A 21311-nucleotide genomic window follows, 5' to 3' on the forward strand; every position below is an offset into this window, starting at 1 on the left:
GTTTGTATCTTTTCAAGTCTGTATTAAAGCACCTGATTTCTTTCCGCTAATGACAGAATGTTTACCCATCTTTTATGGTCAACTTGAAAAAAAATGCGAACTTATCCCTTAAATCCCGGCAAACATTGCTGTCAAAGACAAAAACACACTGTATGAGAGCGGACTGTCAGGTGGGAATGTGAAAAGTGGTCTTTGTGTTCATGTCCATTCTACATTTGAGCAGAGCATTTCAAGTGAGAGTGAGTAATCGATACTGCATAAATAGGAGCACTTTTAAGTACATTTAGCTTTCATTTAGTGTGTTTTCTACTGAAGATAAAAGAATACATTTGTATTTAAAATCAATAGTTCTACACTTTTACCCACAACACCAGTATCTAGATATTTGGGAACCAAAGTGCAGCCCTACTACGGCAAAACAAAAAAAAGATTTCAGAGCAGCCTGTTTGGAGAAATGTTGCTGAATGATAAACACACACCCACACACACACGCACACACACACCCACCCACACACACACACACACACACGCATACACTGGGCACCCACAGGGGCCACAGTGGGGGAACTCTGCAGTGGGAGATGTGAGAATGGTGAATTTGAGTCAGCAGGTAGCATTTTGTTTTGTTGGAGGAAGTTTTAACACACAAACTCCTGTCTCATGCGGATGATCTGTAGTAAGGCGGCCTGGACGTCCTCATCCATGTGGCCCTGCGGGAGAAACCCACTCAGTTAATCCATTTCTATCATATTTCTCGCTCTTCTGTTTTCATTCTGCGCTTCAGCATCCTGACAGCTCCTCTGCACTTACGCCTACATATCATTAAATCATTTGTTGCACCAGTTTTGCCTTTCTGAGGATTCCTATTTTGAATGATGAATGTGCAGGAAACTCCAGCAGGATTTCAAACTAATACCGTTTTTTCCCCAAATCCATCTGCAACGGCTGCCTCAAATAATCAGCAGGCTTTCAGGAAACATTTTACAACACATCTTAGTGTAGACGTGGGATGGTAGCAAAGGGCTGATGTTTTTAAAAGCTGATTTGACATAAGCAAAGCCATGATTTGACAAATCACCATGATTCCATCAACATTTTCCCTTGTTTTCTATCTATGATTCAGCGTTTGCAGGGGTGTGATCATTTATTCTTTTGAAGAGTGCTGCCAGTGTGTCATTCAACTCTTCATTGGTCGGTTTCGCCTCTCAAATAGGTTGTGACAGACCTGCTGTGCTTCAGAGCAGTTTTGCGCTCTTGTTTGCATCTCTAAACCAATTTGGACTCAACGCATTTCTCACTGTTACTTTTCCAAATCTCTTTTCCACAAAAAGTTACATTTAAAAGCAATTTAATGAGTCCAATTATTGTGTCCTGAACTCCGCTCTGAAATCTCATCACTGAATATCTGCGTATTGTTGTTCCTAAAGCCTATAAGGTGAACAAAACATTTGCACAACAGAACCTCAATTATCTTCATTAGGAGCATTCGAGGTAATGAGACTAACGTTCTTACAGGACAATGTTTTTAAGGAAGAAAATGGGAAAACACTCGCCCTGAACAGAGATCAGTGTGCTTACCTGTGCTGCACTGAGAAGGTGAGTTCGATAAATTGAAACCACCTCTCTGTGTTGCCTCTCAGCATCCTTGTCGAGCAGAAGGGAGGGAGAAAGACAAAGACATTGTTATAAATCATCCAGGTAACACCTAAATGTTGAGATAAGGGTTCTACAAAAAGGAACAGAGATTTCCTTTGTGTAGTTCTGAGTCGAGATGTTTGCTTGGAAGATTTAACTGAAGTACTGGAGATGGGGAATTCATATTTTCGCCCTCATTCACCAAGTAGGAGGAATACACTGTCTAATCACTATTATGAAGCAGTTGCTTAATGTAGTGTGTGTATGTTTTACTCTATGAATACCCAAAGTGCCAATACACTAAAATACATGACGCATTTGTAATTTAACCCAAGTCAACTCACTCTTTGACTAATGTGAAGAGATTCAGGCCACCATGGTACTGCATTAACTTTGTCAAGAAAAGTACAGAAAACATATGAAACTTATTCTTGGCTCCTATAGTTCTTCTTCAGTCAGTTGCTAACAGAGAGACAGGCACTGTGCAGTAAACTGCATTAACTATGAAGCAGAATATGCATGCCTTTTATATAATCCTTTGTGATACGTATTTCATCATCTGTGATATGTCCACTCACAGCCAGCTGTTGCTGTAGGCTCTTAATCTGTGCCTGGAGTGTGTCGATGTGCTGCGTCTGCCTCTTATTGGGCGCGTTGCTTGTGTATGCCAGCTGGGACAGACCATTCAGTGCCTGCTTCAATCGCTCAACATCCGTCAGCAACTCTGTGATCTGACACACATACAAATATCGATGTTATTGTTCATACATTTTTACCTGCATGTAGTAATTACACTAAGCTATAGTCAAACAAATGCGATCCCTCTACCAAAAGTAGTTTAAATAATAAACTGAGCACTGTAAAATCTATAATTATTTAAATTATAACGTCAAATCCTTACTACCTTCTTATCTTTGGCTTCAGTCTGCTGAGCTGATGTCTGAATCCGCCTCTGAAGGTCACAGATGGTGCTGAGCGACTCATCATATCTCTCTTTCAGCTCCCTAATTTCTCTCTCAATGGCGCGTCCCTTCTCCTGGACCGCCTCCATCTCCGTCCTGGCCCTGCTCTCGCCCCCCTGTGCTCGCGATGATTCCTTGCGGGCCTCTTCACACTCTTCAGCTAAGCTCAACAGCTTGTTGCTCAGATTGGCAGCCTCCTCCTCCAGCTGCTGCTTCTCCTTCTTCAGCTGGTTCATTTGGTCTTCCTTATAGCGAATTTCCTCGAGAGCCTGCGTGGCCTGAAGGAGCTCTGACTGCAGGGCGGACACATCCTCGGCCCGCTGGGTGCTGTTCTCCTCCTCTTCATGCAGAGCCATTCGAAGCTTGGTGACTTCAGTCTCCAAGGCTTCCTTGGCCTTGGCCTGTTGCTGCAGCAGAGAAGCCTGATCCCCGCAGCGTTCCTGCAGTTCTTTCTGTAAGGCAGAAACCCTCTGGGCCTCCTCCTGCTGAGCCTCTCTTGCCTTCTTGCAGTCGGCCTGGGCTTGCTGCATGGCGTCATTGAGGGCTTTCAGCTCAGTGTCATATGTTGCTATCCGAGCCAACTCCGATTTCAAACGCTCCTGGAGATTCTGGATCTGAGTGTTGCAGAGGGAATTCTGGTCTTGAAGATCAGTTTTCTGCAATGATACCTCCTTGTGCTGCTGCTCCAAGGTGACCAACTTCTGGGTCAGTTCCTCCAATTCACCCTTGAACTCTTCCTCCACATCCTTGTGCTTCTCGCTGGTGACTAGAGCAGAGTCTAGTCTCTGTTGAACAGATTTGAGCTCAGCTTTCAGTTTCTCTCTCTCTTGTTTGTCGCTCTCTCCTGCAGACCTCTCTTTGTTGTACTTCTCTTCCATTTCCAACAGCTTGACTGTCAGCTCCTTCACCTGGGCGCTGTAAGAGTGTTCTTTCTCCTCAGCCGCCGTCAGTGGGATGAACCTAGACTGGATAGCCTCCTGTATGGTATCAAGTTCTTTCTTCTGGGCCTCCAGTTCTTGGGTAAGCTTTACCGTTTCCTCTAGACCCAACTCATACATGGCCGACGCTTCATTTGCTCTATTCTCCGCTTCAACCACAGCAGCATTCAACTTGTCTGTGCTAGCTTTGTGGTCTTTTACACATATATAGTCTTTTTTCATCTCAAACAGGACCTTTTCCAACTCTTCTCTCAACTTATCGTTTCCTTCTTTCACATTCTTTAATTCTTCGCTACTTTCTTTTTCCTTGGCCTCCAGTTTCAACATCTCAGCTTTAACCCCCTCTAAGGTGGAATTTAGCTCCATCTTCACTTGCTCATGCTGCTGTCTGGGAACATACTCTCCTTCCAAGCTCTGCTTCAGTGTCTGGCTCTGTGTGGTCAGCTGTACGCACTCTTTATCTCTGTCTTCACATGTCTTCTGCAAAAGTTCAAGTTTTTTCATCAGCTCGGCATTCTGGGACCTCAGAGCATCCATTTCAGCCTGGTGTCTCTCGCTGGTACTTTGGAGACTGCGGATATTCTCCTGCAGTGTGGCCCTGTCGGTTTGAAGCTGCTGGACTTGTGCCTCTGATTTCCCATAACGTTCGCTGGCTTCTACCAGTTTGTCCTCCAGCTCCTCTAAAACTGTTACCATGTTCCTCCGAGCTTCATCGTGGTCTTTTATGGGTATGAAGTCGATCTCAATCCTGCTGTTCAACTCATCCAGCTGCTCTCGGAGTATATCTCTCTCCTCCTCGCTCTCCTCGACCTCCTGAATTAGAGACTGGCTTTTGGCAGTCAAATCCACTAGTTTCCTTTTCAATGAAACGTTCTGTTCCTCGAGCGCGGCCCGGATCCTCTGCTGCTCTTCAGCAGACATCGCCCCTGATGCCCCCTGAGATGAAGGACCGTCGAGCTTTCGATGGAGCTCGGCCACCTCCTCCAGCACACGGTCATAGTCTTCCCTCAGCTCAGCGAGCTGCCTTTCTTTCTCGTCGACTGCGTTGGTCAGCAGGTTTTTCATGTTGTCAAACTTCTCAGCTGGTACTGTGTTGCCATGTTTAGTCTGGGCCTCCTTCAGCTTGGTTTGAATTTCTAAAAGGGTTTTCGCTAGTTCATCTCTTTCTGCAGTCAGAGCTTCCAGGTTTTGGTTCAGCCTTTCAGCCTCAGCTGCTAGCTGGCTCTCGCTGCCCTTGTACTCCTCCAAAGCCTTCTCGCTCTGTTTGAGGCGGTTGCGAACGCGACCCACTTCGGCTGAAGCACCTTCATACTTGGCCTTGATATCCTGGAGCTGGGCACGTAGTTCTTCTGTCGCCTGGCCTCCTAAATGTTCCTTAACAGCGACCACATGGGCTTGCAGCTGTTTGACCTTGCACTCAGAATCAAGCATCCTCTTCTGGACGTCCCCTAAGGCATCCTCGAGTTCTTGAACCTGCTGGTCAGCCTGTTTCTGGATGGTTTCTCGGCTCTGAACCAGCTCTTGGCACTCTCTGTTTTTACGGTTCAGGGCGGACTGAAGCCGTGCCGCCTCTTCCTCCACTGCCTGTTGTCTTCTCTTGACTGCCTCAAGTTCACGTAGGAGTGCATCCATTTCACCAGAGCTGTCCCAGCCTACAGCAGGCTTCTCTAAAGGTCTGGACAGTGAACGCGGCATGGGAGGATTCTGGACCACCTGCAGAAAAAAGCAGAAATTCATAAAAATAAACACTATATATGTCTTTTCCTACAGATGAGTTGTTGACTGCTTTGTAAAACATTCACTGAGGACAGATTTCTTAAGGATGATGAGATAGTAATTACACTTCTGAGGGCAAGAAAGAAACCCAATCAGGATCAGAATGCTGCATTAGCACTATAATATGCAGGCAGGTCCTGCTGTAATACCAGTGGTGACACCCACAACTTATATGCAAATTACCAAGGCTGCATTTTAGACTTGGAAGTCATTTTATCCACAGATATGAACTTACATGATCAGAATCCAGGCTCTGAGTTTGTTTGACCAAAGTGTTTTCTTTGCCTGCAAGACAACAGTGACAAATTTAACATTCAAACCTGCTCATACTTTGCTGCTCAAGCTTGACATACTGGTATCGATTTTTTTTCTTCAGGATTCAAGGAATGGAAGGAAGCTCACCTTTTATAACAGACTGCCCAGAGTAGTCCCCCTGTGAGCACATATAAATACACATATTCATTTTACTTTGTAGACATAATATTTCTAACAGTATATAGATAGTTTCAGCATCACTATATTATTTCAACAACTTACTGCATTTATTCTAAATTTTTTTCTTAAAGCAGAGCTATAACTAATGCGATGTAACAGTCCTGCAATAATTCCTGCATGCATGAAAATGTTCAGTTCCTGTTGTAAGTAGGATTTACTGCATGACTGTTAGACAGCTTTAGTTTTAGCTCTGTGTAACTGAAGAACTGCCAACTGAGTGTCTGTATACTAACAAACAATTTGATTTTAAGACATTGAAACAGATATGAATCCTTAATTCTAGGAGAACAAAATGTAAACCACAGCTTGAGAAGCACTTAATACCAAATATATGCGTTAATTCAAAATACATATGAAAATGTCTTAAATCCACTGGTTTCCCTTGGCATTAAACATCAAAGTATAAATTAGATATGTATTAAATTGCTGACCAAAGTACTCCGGAGCTGGACCTTGACAGTCTCTGGGCCTCGGGCCCCTTCCTCTCTTTCTTTGGCGCTGAGTAACACCTTCAACTGCTCCTTCTGATGCAACAAAAAGAAACACAACAGAAAGAGTTGGTCAAGCAGGAGCAACCAGACACTTACAGATGAATCAATGAGTGGAGGGGGTCTGAGTTCACTTCCAAGAACAGTTTATTCACATAATTTATTTAAAGGAACGCAAAAGCTTTAATAGAACTCATATTTACAATTCAAAACTGAATTCAGATCTTTAATATTGTTCTTGTTTAAAATCAATATTTTTACATCTTTGAGAAAAGCCAATCACACTGTGTATTTCACTGAAATTACACTGTGTGACTGCTTTGGTCTTTCAAGAACTTGCACCAGATTCCTCCTAAATCTTTCAGCGCTCTGTGTGCGTTTTTGTCACTGCTGCAGATGCTTTAAGTGCATTAACAGTTGTAACAGTATTAAAGGGGCTTAGTGCTGCAAACATACCTGACAGCAAACAGCAGCTAATATCAAAGCTTTTAAGGCAGCAAAGTAAAGGATGCAGGGAGATTTTCATGAACCACATTATTTCCATTCAACACAAGACTAGGCAATCCTATACAGAAGACATTTGGTCTATAGGACAGCCGATCTTTATGAGACAGAACAGAATCTGTGTCAAAGATACTAAACCAGATGGACAAATACTGATCCACTCAAGTTAGCTAAAAGGCTAAAAGGTGAATGTAAATATAACCTCTGAAGGGTCTCTTGTGATTGTTTTAACATAACAATCATAACAACATATCATAATCTGCTGCAGTGTCTGTATTATTTATACCCTTAACCAAAAATAAAAAGATTTGATCAAATAAATACAGTATATGTCAAAAGTTTGCACACACCAAAAAAAAAAAGAAAAATAACAACAACTCTAACTGTCAGGTGCAGTTTCTTTAAATATATAATAATAAATACATACTTTTCATTAACAGAAACAAGTTTTGGCTTCATTAATTTGTGCTGTTTAGGCAATAACTGATTATTTGTTTTAGGTTTTGATAAGTTATGAGGAAAAAGGTTCTTCAGTAAAATCAGATTTCCAGATCTCATTGAGCACATTATCACTTAACAATCAGTAACTTTGAGAAGAACGGGCCTCATTCATGAAACATTCACCTGAACTTGTGAATTTAAACATTTGTGGGATTATTCCTGAATGTGTGGACCTGGTAGGAGGTCATCCAGTGCTGCTAAATCACAATCTTCTGGTATTTCAGACTGTGCTACCTTACTTTTCTGTTCACTTCCACATATACAGCTCTATGTTGATACAGCTACCAGCGACATCCTCCCAAGTCTTCCCCAGTTTCACTTTCATTTGCTCTTATTTTTAGTTCTCAAAGATCACCTAGTAACTAAGACGGCCTATAAGCTGCACTCATGAAGGCTACTGCTGTACAATAATGATATGTTGATTATAATCTGCAATCAGTGTGAGATTCATACAAATAAATTAAATAAAGAAAAGGACTGAGAAAATTATGAAGCAGGCCACAATGTCCAAGTAATCATTTTAGTTTCATACCTCTTTTTGAGTGTCTTCCACGATGATCTTTTCCTGGAGAAGGAAACAAAAAACCCACAATATAAACAGTCAACTGAGGGATTAACAATTGATATTTTCCACTCTAAAGTTCATTTGACTTCATTTTCTTGTCCTGTGAATGGATTTTATTCTGGCAGCAGAGGAATCTATGCTCAGTGAATGTAACATTTACATTTACTACAAAAGCAGTCTTAAAAGCCTGCTCTGCCTCCTCTGAAACGATTATTTTCTAAACACAGGTGTGGTTAGAAAATGGCACATTTTCTAAATCGTCTATTACCTTTATTATCTGAGTGGAACCCACGGTTACGGTAGAAGGCCGAGTGAGCATGACTCAGCTCGGCTTTTGTTATTACATTTGCTCATATTTGTCACTCAAACCTCTAGTCGGCATCCGTCGGTCACGAGTGGCCAGTGAAAAAACACAAAGCAGTGGTAAGGGACAAGCATGCTTGGAGGGTTTTACTAAACTGTACTATTTTATCCTGCTCAGTAGATCTAGTGTTGTTATACTGTTTACCTGAGTGAGCTGCTGCTGTAGCATGTTGACCTTATCTAACAGGCCTCTCTGCTCCTGGTGGTACTTCCTAAGACTTTCCTGCAGAGTCTCGTTCTGCCTCTCCAAGTCCTAAAACACAAACATCCCCACATAAAACCCCAAAATGTACAAACTTAAAGCGATCAAAATCCAATTACTGAAGGCTGACAAATAATTCATCAGTACGTTATGGATATAGATTTAGTGATGATTGACTTTGAATGGCTGAGGAGTTGCTAAGGAGTTAATGAAGAGAATATGTGTTTGTGTGGAGTTATACAGCCCTTACATGTATGATCTGATCTCTTCTGTTAGCCTCAGCTGCTTCTGATCTCTCCACTGAATGCTGCGGATAAGACACAATCTGTTTTTACAACCATGTTTTGTAGGTATAATGTAACCATGGGCTAGAAGAGCGTTTGGAACAACTCTCAACTGTAATCACTAGATGGCAGTCATGTACACCTGAGGACTTTATAGAAATATACATGGGTTGTTGCTAAATGGCACCAAGTGCAATTAAATTATTTGAAATGCAGAAAATCTGAAAGAAAATGCAGATTATCTTTAGGGTGTACAACACAAAGTGTCTTAGCATTTGAATGCTGGACAAAAAGGATTATGACTCATTAATATCAATAATGGCTCTGAAATGCAAGCATCCCTGACCTTTGAAATCTTTTAACAAAAAGGTATTGTGGAAACAAAATGGCCACACAAATGACAGTTCATTGCCATTTCATGACACATATACATGTGAAGGACCTCTTAAAGATGTAAAGAATAAAAGCTGCACCTTGAATGGATGAATGGATGATGAGAGCCACTAAATTGAATGCTGCAGAATTACCTGTCGCTTCCATTGTTCTATCTTTGCAGCCTCTTTATCTGTAACAAAAGTAGAATATGGTAAGTTCAGATTCGTTTTTTTGGCAAAACAGTTTACAGAACAGTGTTTCTTGAAAGCATGTTGAAGAAAGAATGCACATAATACAGATAAAAAGGAAATAAAAATATATCAGAAACCTGGAATCAGAGAATAATTGTGAAAGTTAAAAATTACGATATTAAAACTGGGAAGTGTTGACTGAGATTAGAAAAAAAAAAATCCCTAAAGAATGGAGCCACATTATTTACATTCTGCCGATATATTATTTCTAGGCTCTGAGGCAAATCAACAATCTATGTTTTTTTCAAAATCAATACAATTAAAAGGAAAACAGCATGAGGAGATCAGGATATTTGAGTCTGCAAGCTTAAATGTCAGAGACTATCCTTCCTTCTTTATTGGTCTGATCAGTCATCATGCTAATTATGCTCTTTTTTATTTATTCCAACCCAACAGATACAGGAATCTTTTATGTTCTGTCCCTGGAGGTGTTTTGCCATCTGACCTCTGGTGGCTTTCTCGAGGTAACTTTTCACCAATGCCACAAGCTCTGGGTTCTTGCTAAGGCGGGTGTAGTGAAATGCATCGTGACCCAAGCCGTCGACTGCCTTCACGTCAGCGCCACTCTTCAGCAGCACCTCCACTGCATCCTTACAGCCATACTCACAGCCCAGAATAAGCGCCGTCCTGGGGGGTCAGCAAAGAGAGTTTATGAGGAAGAAAGCTCAGAAGCGAGTTATAACTGTGATGCTCTTAAACCAACAAAAACGCTGTGCCTTTTGTTCAACTACTGCTGAAGAATTCATTGCTGTGGTAGCTGAGCTGAGTTGATTTGTCCAGTTTTTGCCACCACGTGTTGTTGTTATTACATTGTAAAGGTGTTATAAGTAAATGCTACAGAGAAACCACAGTAAATAAATAAGGCAAAACTTAATTATACTGTTATAACATTAAAAGTTCAGTATGTCTCAGTATGGCAGGCATGCAGACTGAAAAAAAAAAAAACATACAAATGTACTGTGGTGAGTATATTTCTGCTAAATGTTTATAGCTAGTACAGAATTTACAGTATTTTCAGTGACTTGATGTGAACCTTCAACATCTGTCAAAAGCTGCCTTTTATGGGCAAGACGGTTTTAGAAATATTAAAAGTGATATTTGTCCATGAGCACTGATGTCTCTTACTTGTTTTGTTTGTCCCGGATGGTGATGTCAGCTCCTCGCTCCAGCAGTAGCTGACAGATGCGTGGATGACACATTTGGGTTGCCAGCACCAGAGGTGTCCTGCCATCCTGTAGAAAAACCAAAGACATGCACATGAACACAAACAAGTACATCCATCAACAGAAATCACACAGCTGTAACACAATACAGAGCATACAGAGTACTCATTCAAGTGGACGAAGAGGGTAACTGCCTGTCAAGAGCAAGCAGACCAATATACTTTACAATAATAACAACTAAACACCTGTAACATGAAAACAAATTTCTTAGAAGGGACGATTGTGTGAAATGAGGTGAAATATCGATTCTCACAAAATCACTGGCATTCACAGAAGCCCCGCTGTCACAGAGAAGTTTGACACTGGAGGCGCAGCCTGCCATGACTGTGGAGGGAAAAACAAGAAACATTAGCAATCAGTTCATGCAAAAACACATGTACCCAAGTCAGCTCAAAACACAGCATGGACCCCCGTTTACACACTGATAAAAAGGTGCGGTAAACCAGTACTCTGCTTTAAATTAAGGCAGCTCCTTTTCATTATTATACTGGATTGTTTTCATTTAACTTGTGTGATGAGACTGACATTAACATTCATGTGAGTGAGTGGATGCTCTGTGCATGCGGTGAAAAACAGAGTACTAGAATACTAGAATAGTACTAGAATAGAGTCAGTACTAGAATAGAGTGACCAGAGAAAAGGACACATTCAATACTACAGTAGAGTAGAACAGAGTGGGTTTTGGAGTAGAGTAAGCACAATATTACTGCACTAGATTAGAATGAACTCAGTAGAGTAGAGTAGAGTAAATCTTACCAGCGTCGTGTAGTGCTGTTCTTCCTTGTAGGTCCACATTTCCAACTGGGCAGTTGTGCTGTAAAATAACAGAAATGCAGGTTGAAACAACAGAATCTTGTGAAGCAACTTATTCTACTAGTGTGCCTGGATCCTTGTATTATAAAAGATATCTGTATAATAACAAAATACAACATTTATTATACATTGTAGGACCCAACTCTCACTAGCAATAACCATCTATGGTAGTCTTTAAACAATGATTATCAATCTAATTTGAATTGAGAATTAAAATCTAACAACTCAATCAAGTTGATGATGGGGAGCAGATAGTTTAAGTACACTTAATTATACCAACAGAGGAAAGACCACTGGTCGCCTTGCCTCAAATCTACCCCTGAGTGTGAGTAATTCTTTTAAATAATTGTTTAATTTTTGGTTGAATAATGTAGTTGTTTCAAAACCATTAATTTCCACTTGTTGGTATTGGAACCTGAGAGGCAACAGAAGGTAGGTCATATTGGGCTAAGTGGCGCTGTGCTGATATGCTTGTGACATCTCTACAGTCAGTCAGCTGGTTGGACACCAGTGACCGTACCACTGTGGTGATGAGGGTCTGCTATGAAGCCTTGAGGACTCAATGCTAACAGGGGCCTGATGTTGCTGGGTAAGCTTGCCAGCGAGCTCTGGCCCCCCACTATAAAAACCCAACTCTCTCTAGCAACAAGGGCCAAAAATTAGCAGCACGGTCGAATGACAAAACCAAGGAGGGGGGCAGAGCGGCAATGGGAGCTGACGGTAGAGCGTGGAGGGGGGATATCCTATACCTTGAGGGTTCTGGCTGACGGAGGGAGATAGTGGAAGTGGTGGGGGTTGGTGGGTGTTGGCGTCCAGCTGCTATGTCTGGCGTGATGACGGCACCAAGAATGGACGGCAGGTTTGCAGGAGGGTAAGCTTGTCAACACCACTGACAACCCCCTGCCAACAGCCACGACCTGCGTTAGATCACTGCAGGGGCAATGGGATGGGCTACAACGCTGTGAGAGCACAATATTGCAGAGATAGCCCCCTCATTGTAAACACATAAATCCTCCAGTAGGTCATGGTGACTCAACAGAGCCTACTGTTGACCAATACGGAGCGGGCTCAGCTGCCAGAGCTGTTTGGCAATAATTATTTAAAGGAGCTGAAAGGGAAACTGCTCTTACTGGCCAGTGACTGCATAGTCAAAAAAAAAAAAAAAAAAGACCTAGTAAGAGATGCTATAAAATAGACATTAGAATAGACAATAAACATTTTCTCACAGGAATAAGGTATAAATAGTGTTCGAGGAGCAGGACAACAGAACTTTACCTGTAAGAGTTTCTGCACACACAGAGAGTGTCCATTTCTTGAAGCCAGATGAAGAGCATTTTTACCTGAAAGCAATAAAAGCAGCAATCAGAAAACGTCTCTGAAATACATGCACAATCCGAAAAATGATAATAGTAATTGTCCACTTCAAGTTATAATAGCATAGGAAAAATACAGGTGCAATGTTTACTCTGTGCAGGTACAGATGGTATGATAAAATGTAAAAGTAAGAGCTAGACAGGAGGGCTGAGCACCGCTGGGTAAATGAACCTCAGCTGTCGTTTAGTGAAGATGGATTTTTATTGACACACAGCATGAAACATATTTACATAAATTATACTTGCAAAATATACATGTTTGTCTGAGATATCCCATGTTTAGATGTTTTACAAAATTCTAAAAACACAAAAACAGTAATGAAATTTTGAACAATTAGGGGGTAATCTTTCCTTCACAATATAATTAAAGATATGCACATACAAAATCGGGTCTACGGGGCGCAACGTAATTACCCAGTCTACCCAGCGTGACAAAAATAGTTCCAGTTTATGGTTATTATAAGCTGTTATCTTCTGCATTTTGTAAATGTCCATTGTGATGCCCATCCATGCATTTAAAGTCGGCCTCTCCCGTGACAACCATTTCTTTGTAAGAGCCTTTTTACCAGCGACCAACAGTATATTTAGTAAATATTTGTATCTTTTCCATAAAGTCCAAAGAATAACGTCCTACTATTCAAAATAACACAGGATTTGAAAAATGTCCTGCAAGGCCCCATGTATGTCTCCAAAAATCTGCAATAACAGGGCAGTTCCAGAAAATATGGTAGTGGTTTGCATTTAGATTTCCACAATTTCTCCAGTATACTACAACATAACCATCAGGATTTTTGGATTCTTAATGAGTAAGTCATTTGCTCTATCTGATAAAAGGTCTCTTGTATTGTATGTGGGAGGTCTGGTTTGAGCGAACTGAAAAGGTTGTGGGAATGCATATATTAAAAAAACACATTTCATGGCCCTTAGAAATTCCTTGCAGAATATCATGTAGGAAAACATCTTTGAGGGCATCAAATCTCCAGAATAAATTTTATTTAAATTTAAATGTGTGTTCCACAGGTCATTCAACTTGAGCTAAGATATATTGAGCCGATCTTGGATATCATTTCTGCAGTTCTGAGGAATTTATTGATTATTTTCCGTTTGAATTTTCTCCATGTGTTTGTAATATGACCACTATTTAATAACCGGTGCAGATGAACCAGTCTATCATCTGCCCATTTTCTAAAGCCAATATCTAAATTGTTAGGTGTAAAGGTCATCATAAATCCAGTGCTTATTGTGAAGTGATGAGCTTCTCTAGCCGCAAAAGCTCCCTGTATTTTATTCCACATTTAAAGAGTGATCTTAGTCCAGTCTGACAGTTCTTTTATTGGGTATCTAGAAAAGACAGGATTTGCAGGGGCCATATTAAGCTAGTGTGTATGTGCTATTCTAAATTCACATGATCAAAGGCTTCATTGGTGCAGCCCAAAAATAATATTTAAAGTTTGGAGGTTTAAGGCCCCCATGTGGTTTAAATAGCTATAACGTTTTATTCTCTTAGTTTTGAATGAGAAATTCCCCTTACAGTCCTTGTCACTGCAGTCTGACAATGATATTTCTCAGGAGTGGCCCAACCAACCCTCACTAGATTCCCATTTTGAAATACATCCAGTTGACTTTGCTGTGGCACCCTACAACACTGGAACAAATGAATACTTGTGTACATTTCTAACATGTTATCTGAAAGGGTGGAATAAGTATTAAAATATTCTACCTTGGCAGTGATTCTCTTTTGTTGAAGTTGAAATTTCAATTTCTTAAGCCAAGTCTTAATCTTCTCTTTGCTGGCTAATTCAGATTTTTTGACCAATAGGCTGCACATAATTAGTCATGAAGTCCTTATAGAGAACCGACAGTATTTGTACTATGAAAAGCACAAGATTTAAAATGTGGCAAATGTGCAAAACTGGTCCAATTAGACCAGAAGGCTACATCATTATTACAACAGGGGTAATAATAATTTTTGCTCCCATCTTTGCTGTGCTGCTTGGGATGGATAAGTTCTCATCTGTTGCTCATTACTCAGGCTAATTTCACATGCCAATTTATGCCATCATAATAAATCAAAAGAATACTGTGTGTAGTAGAAAAAAGAAACAGACCACTAAGACCAATTTTCTGTCGAACACATCCTCATCTTCTTGCACAAAACAGGAAATGTGTTCTGGCACTGAGTACCTTAGCTTGCCATCATAATGTGATAATGGGATATTACACCTACTGTTTTGAGACCAAAGTGCACAATGTGGTTTACTTTTAATCATTGCAAAAGCAATACATCAACTCTTGCCAAAGACATTGCAGGTGGTCTATAGCAAACAGCCAGAGAACCACTTTCTGTGGTGGATAAAATATTAGAAACACATCAAAACACACAAATACAGCGAGAATCTGCTGCCTCCATCCAACCTGAACTCACCAGTGGCATCAGTCGCAGTGATGTCAACATTGTGTCCGAGGATGAGATTCAGACAGTCTAAGTGTCCGCGTGTTGCAGCCAAATGAAACCTGGGATACGAGAAAAGAGAAAAATTGAAGCAGGAAAAGAGACGGCATGAGAGATGGAGGGAGACGGCAAAGGGTAAACGGCACACAGTAGAGAGAGGCAAGTGAAAAAGTGATAGGGTGTAAAGAGAAGGGGGGTGAGGGTGAAACTTAAGGACAAGAGGGGGACTGCAGACGGACGCCTGGCTCCTTGATATCAGCAAGATCTGCATTCTTTAAGCAAACAACAAGAAACCTCGAGTCTGTAATGGCAACAAGTAGCTACACAAAGTGTTTTCCTTTTGTAGCTGCTTCACTGTTGTGTACGTGAGCTTTATCAACTACCTGCAAATAATACCATAGCTTCTCTTTGTCATTTTTTGCTTTGTATCCCCAACTCTCGTCTGTCAAGGCACCACCTCAGAACCTATTCAAACTGAGGGACTATTATGTTGGTACTTGAAAAGAGTTCACCTTTAAGAATATTCTTACTATTACACAATGATAATATATATGTCAGTTTTACCTCTGCTTTCACACACACTGTTTGGCTATTGTGCTAAAACGGTTTCTGTGGTAACAAACAATATGAGCTTGGAAACAGTAGTTGAAACTCTGACTATTAACATTTAAGCCATTATGGGCAAGTCCTTAAAATGTTCGGGAAAAAAAGACAGTTTGAATACCTACAATCCAATAACACCTGGGCAAACTCCATCTGCTAATGAGGATCATCATGTGATTTGATTAAATGTGCAGCTAAGGCAACTACTAAATGAACCTTGAAATACATTTTTTTTTTGTCAAGGGTTAGGGTTAGGGTTAGGGTTAGGGCAATTTTGCATATTCCCTTGTTACCTGCCTACTCTATTAAGCAGTCTCCCATTTCATGTTTGCCAATGTGTCTTTAATCATCACTTTTGACTGGAAACATTCCTGGTCCTTAACCCATAGCAGCACTGCCGCCACTGGCCATGAAGGCCTGCAAAGCACTTGTGTGTAAACCAATCTCAGTCTGTCACCCATCGGGCCACATGAACCCGTTTATACACTAACCCCGAGGTATCTGCCAAGGAGACAGCTAGGCTGTCACCTCAACACTGGCGCGGGTATTAAAAGCCGTGTTGATGGCCAAGAGATGGTGGTTCTCTGGGGAGCAGTGGAGGGTCCTGACCTCTTGGGGCAAACAGGAGACAGGAAGCAGACCAACTAAGTGATGTGACTCGCCAACCTCATGAGCCACAGCATTTTCCAGAGGGTAACTGAAGGAATACTAACTTGAGCCGGGGTAGTGGATTTCCTCGTGACTTTGGGATGAGTAAGGAATGACGAGCCGCCTGTCAGTGAGGCACCAACAGCTAAAACAGGGTGATTTAGACTAAAAATTATTTATTTGAAACTACATTATGATAATAGAACAGATCAAACACACATACAGATTTTGTTTGAGGAGATTTAAATCCATCAAAATAATCTTCCAGAAAAAGTTAGCGGTGTGGTGAGAACAGCTAACTGAAAACTGAGAAACCATCAAAACAGCCAAATGTCTGACACTGACCAAACACAAAGACTTGACTCTGTGGACATGTGTACTGCTTACCCACCTGGAGGTCTTAGTAATTAATGGGCCTGACTCTAAGAGAGCACATTCAGCTATGTCATTTCATCTTCACACCTGCTCCTCAGGCAGCTTTCAGGTTGACAGCATACAGAATATGACTGCTATTTTTAGAACAGAAAACCAGTGAGTGTATGCTGGTCTCCAGGCAGTCAAACAGTTAAAATAATGTGGCTGCTGCTGCTGCTTCAAAGATTTCAAATGGTGTTCTATACAAGTCTATGTCAGTTGATTTTGTATAACAACAAAATGAATGGCAAGGGTTGTCTAGAAGTCAGGAAAAACACATTCAAATTCAAGACAATTAAGACTTAAGTTTGCAATGTTATAAAAGCAGTCAACCATAATGGTCAACAAAAACTGCACATCCTCAGTCTGTACTCAATCCGCCCAACTCAACACGCAGATTCGACTGTGAAACTCACAGCTTGTTATTGTTATTCTTAAAAGACACTTGAGCAGAAAATTCATTAATACTAATCCTGACAAACAATGGGCACGCAGCAGTATCTTTAGTCAGTGCTGGTTTCATTAAGCAAGTTTCATAAGCAAGAGCTGTTATGTGGGCTTCTTTTGCTGGTCAGCTAGCTATCACAACTGCACAGAATGAGCAGATGTAATGGGTGGGCGTAGCTCACTGGGATCCAGCTAATGCCATGGCAGAGATGTAAACTGTTTACTCAGCTGGAGGCCGCAATAGAACAGTTAGAGCCGAATTAATTAGCTGAACACAGTGAGGCTAATCCAGGGCACACCAAATTATATATCAGGGGCAACAGTTTGTAATTAGTTTCCCCACAGACGTCCTTGATTACAAGGGATCGCCATTCGACATTCCTTTGTCAGCTTTGGCAGAGGCCAGAAAGCCATAGACACGCGTGGGTCTGTGTGTGGCCCACTGAACTATAAGCAGACTTGCTGAGTTGTGACTGTGGTTCACTTTTGTTTTGGGTAGGCAAAAGCACGACCTCTTTCCATAAATGTTCAGCTATGGTGCTGTGTTGATATCATAGTTAACTAGTTGTGGCCTGCCCACCCTGCAGGGGAACATTAAATCATGAACGTGACTGTGTTTGTGTACAACAACCTCTATGGTCTGTCACTGCAAAACTGGCAGCCATCGTTCTGGATTTAGCTCTGATAAATTCTAGCACCTTATTATGAGACCAAGTATTTATCAGGTTGTGTGTATAATTCACATGCATGCATGTATACAATTCTGCTACGGTGCCACAAGAGAATTCCACACACTGCTGAAAATACTCGGCACCTTTGCTTCTGGGATCTGGTGCTTTAACAAAGCCTTTGTCAAAATAAACCTGAAGCACAGGCCAGAGACCAGTGACGACTTCTTATATCTAGGATTACACTGAGGGCGCCAGGCCTCCCAAAATGCTGCTGTTGGAATCTGGTTTCATTTAGGAAGAAAACTAAGTATCTGCTTTTTACTGTTCAATGCATTGTTTTCCAAGGTTGGACCATTATGATCATTTATAGGACCAAAATAAAAGGTCTGAATGAGATACCGGTAACATCTGTGGCCTTGGATAGTCAAGATACAACCTCAGAGAATCCCTTGAAAATATTTCAGTCAGTCTGACTGTTTTCCCCTATAGCTCCCATTTCTTCCAATCTTTCGGTTTACCCACTTCCTCTACTGAAACCATGGGTGTAAAGCTCTTTGCCTTTGAAAAATCCTACTATATAAAAACAGGGTCCTTTCAAATTTCAACTGATCCTCATAATAGCCTGCAGCTGGGCTTAAATGTATTACTTGGTGTTGCAAGCACCACAGTGGATCTAATCTGAATTTGCAGGGAGTCATTTCCTGCGCGGACTACATAAACAGCCTCTGGTCAATCTGGTCGAGCCTTCAGTGGCCACAAACATTCTTTATACCAACTCCCACACTGACCTCCCCTAAGACGGACAGTTACTGGGAAATTTCTGAATATAAAAATGGACACATAATAATATGCAACTGCAACGCCTTTCATATGCAGGGCAGCTGGACGGTGAACGGTGTAATGTGTAACAGGGTCACCATAGCCACAGGAAGGGGGAAGGATTGTTTTTTTCCCCTTTTTTTTTTTGAGGATTGTAAAGGACAATTTGGAATTGATGACATAAAAGGAGTTAAGAAGTAAAACTATTTTGGAGTTAGACTGACCTGATTGTAAAAGAATTCCCACCCATGCATGCTTTATCTGGGAAACAAGGTCAGGAATGTGGGAGATCACTACAGTGTTTGGAATTTGAGATGCTCAGCATTTTTAGATATGCTTTTAGATAATATTCTAAAAGCTGTGGAAGATGTCAACAGAAAAGCAACAAAAGTGTTTAAGTGTATGTAAACAATGAAAAGGCTTACTGTACATTTTAAATTCAATATACAGTTCATGTTTGTTTCACTGTTTTGACGGTGTGTTGTAGAAATGCACATCTGTGACTTTGAATGTCAATACTGGACGTGTGTGTGTGTGTGTGTGTGTGTGTGTAGGGGTGGGGGTGGTTACTCACGCAGAGCGTCCCTCCACATCGAGCTTGGTGGGGATGATGCCCTTTTTGCTGAGAACAGCAGCTACCTTGTCCACCTCGCCACGCTCCACCGCCTTCATCAGCCGATCATCATACTTGTTCCAGTCTGTGTTCTGAATGATGACAGTGAATTGTCAGATATACAGTATTTTCCCCACACGGAATAGTTAAGCGAATATTTTACTAAAAATATACTTACAACAACAGTAGAGCGCAATACCTATAATATGGTTTACAGTTTTTTTGCTGGCTACTAAATACAACAGTGACATATGAATATTAGCCACTTCTGACACAAAAAACAACAGGCATAATGACATTGTAATTTTTCCTTTTGTAGTGCAAAAATAGACTTCAGTTAATGCAGAATGTGCCAAGAATGTGCTGTACTGCAGTTTCACTAACCCCCCTGCCCAATGAGTGATGGCTACAAAGCATGGGAACAGAGTACTCAAGGCTTCTGGGAAGCACATTTAAGTGGTGAGCTTTATACTAAAGGTCAAAAATGAAGAGCGAAGACAAGCACAAATCTTAACTGAGATTCTAACACAAACAATATGCATGTATACACGTATCATGCATGCATCACTTTGACAACATGTGCGGTATATTGTAGTTATAAAGCAAGTAATGACTCACCAAACTGATTTACCAATGGTATTATATCCCAAATTATTTGCCTCAGGAAGAATTCCCTCAATGAATTTCTACTTTGTTAAAGCTTTCAAGTTACTTCGTTTGTAGATAAAAGCATCAGAACAAAAGCAACACTAACCACAAAAATAGTTTTTGGTGACAAACAGAAATTACTGACAATGAATACCTACAAAGTGCATAGAGGTGCATTTCAGCCAGCGGCTCATCTTGGGAGAGTGGAGCTGATCCTTGCACCGTGCTACTGAAAAGGTTGCCACGGTTCCGGTTTACAAAAGCAAAAATGGAGAAAAACAAAGTGTATAAAAAAACCCTAGTCTCTCAGTGCACTCAACCAGTGAGTGCAACAAAAAATGGATGAGAAGACAGTTTATACTGCAGTGGAGGTCCTCTTATGGAAGGCTCAGCCTCTGGAGTTTCCCTCACTTGAGGCTTAGAAAATCCGTTTGGCAGGATTTTCTAAGCATTCCTGTGTTGCTCATGGGCTCTGTCTGCAAGTTCATCACTGCACAAGAGTTTGGTTGATGGTTAAAGGGAGGAGAAGGAGGAGTAAGAGGAGGAATGGAGGTGGAGAAGCAGTAGGGCCAGCCCTGCCAGCACTGGGACCTGCCCTGGCCGGCAACTGCAACTCCTCCTCTGGAGGAAAAGTCAGCTCAGCCTGGCTACCTCTCACCTCCCCCAAGTGTCTTTACCCTCAAACCTTCCGTTCAACTCAGTCTTCTTTTGCTTTGATACCCTTCCTCTTCTCCTCTGGATTGTTTTCTATGTGTGAAAGCTGCAATCTGCTTGCTTATCAGGTAGTAACTAAAGAGCTTCTCTCTTTGCCTCTTCTGTCCTCTATCAGTGGTCTCCAGTGTCTTCACCCCACCAAATGGCAAATCAGTCGGGCTCTGTGGGGTAAATATGTGAGCTCTCCCGGGTTTAAAATATCACCCCCTCCCTGGTAAACAGCAGTGGTGCAGACAGCCCTGTAGACTGGTTACCTCTTTATTTTTTGACCCTCCAACCTTTCTGTAGTGACTGATAGGAAGACAGGGGCTAAGAATACATTCTGGACATGCCTATGCCATGAGTAATGGCTTTAGTGTCTATCACCACTGCCAGCATGAAACAAGGCCAGCCAAAAAGACCTTGCTTACACTGCCACCCCCCCCCAGCAAGCTCCCTGCTCGCCTCCATCTGAAAATATTAATGTCAGGGGGGATTATGGTTTGCACATTTGAAGTGGTCTTGGCACTGACCCTCACAGGACACCACTGGGCC

General features: G+C 41.5%; 1 protein-coding gene across 1 annotated transcript in view; it reads right to left on the minus strand.

Moving 5' to 3' along the window:
- Positions 1-408: 408 nt before the first annotated feature.
- Positions 409-21311, minus strand: part of uacab (uveal autoantigen with coiled-coil domains and ankyrin repeats b) — a 39219-nt gene continuing 18316 nt past the window's right edge. Inside the window, exons 2-19 of the mRNA XM_070856037.1 lie at positions 19377-19507; positions 15174-15262; positions 12651-12715; positions 11319-11376; positions 10816-10886; positions 10465-10571; positions 9785-9966; positions 9241-9278; positions 8680-8736; positions 8373-8480; positions 7832-7864; positions 6238-6330; positions 5714-5744; positions 5547-5596; positions 2540-5248; positions 2214-2366; positions 1579-1644; positions 409-710 (exon numbers count right to left, since the gene is read on the minus strand). Of these exons, the coding sequence (XP_070712138.1) occupies positions 639-710; positions 1579-1644; positions 2214-2366; positions 2540-5248; positions 5547-5596; positions 5714-5744; positions 6238-6330; positions 7832-7864; positions 8373-8480; positions 8680-8736; positions 9241-9278; positions 9785-9966; positions 10465-10571; positions 10816-10886; positions 11319-11376; positions 12651-12715; positions 15174-15262; positions 19377-19507 (4113 nt within the window). The 3' untranslated portion in view covers positions 409-638. The remainder of the gene's footprint in view (positions 711-1578; positions 1645-2213; positions 2367-2539; positions 5249-5546; positions 5597-5713; positions 5745-6237; positions 6331-7831; positions 7865-8372; positions 8481-8679; positions 8737-9240; positions 9279-9784; positions 9967-10464; positions 10572-10815; positions 10887-11318; positions 11377-12650; positions 12716-15173; positions 15263-19376; positions 19508-21311) is intronic.

Source organism: Pempheris klunzingeri, chromosome 1 (genome assembly GCF_042242105.1).
Source record: "Pempheris klunzingeri isolate RE-2024b chromosome 1, fPemKlu1.hap1, whole genome shotgun sequence".
NCBI classification, from domain to species: Eukaryota; Metazoa; Chordata; class Actinopteri; order Acropomatiformes; family Pempheridae; genus Pempheris; species Pempheris klunzingeri.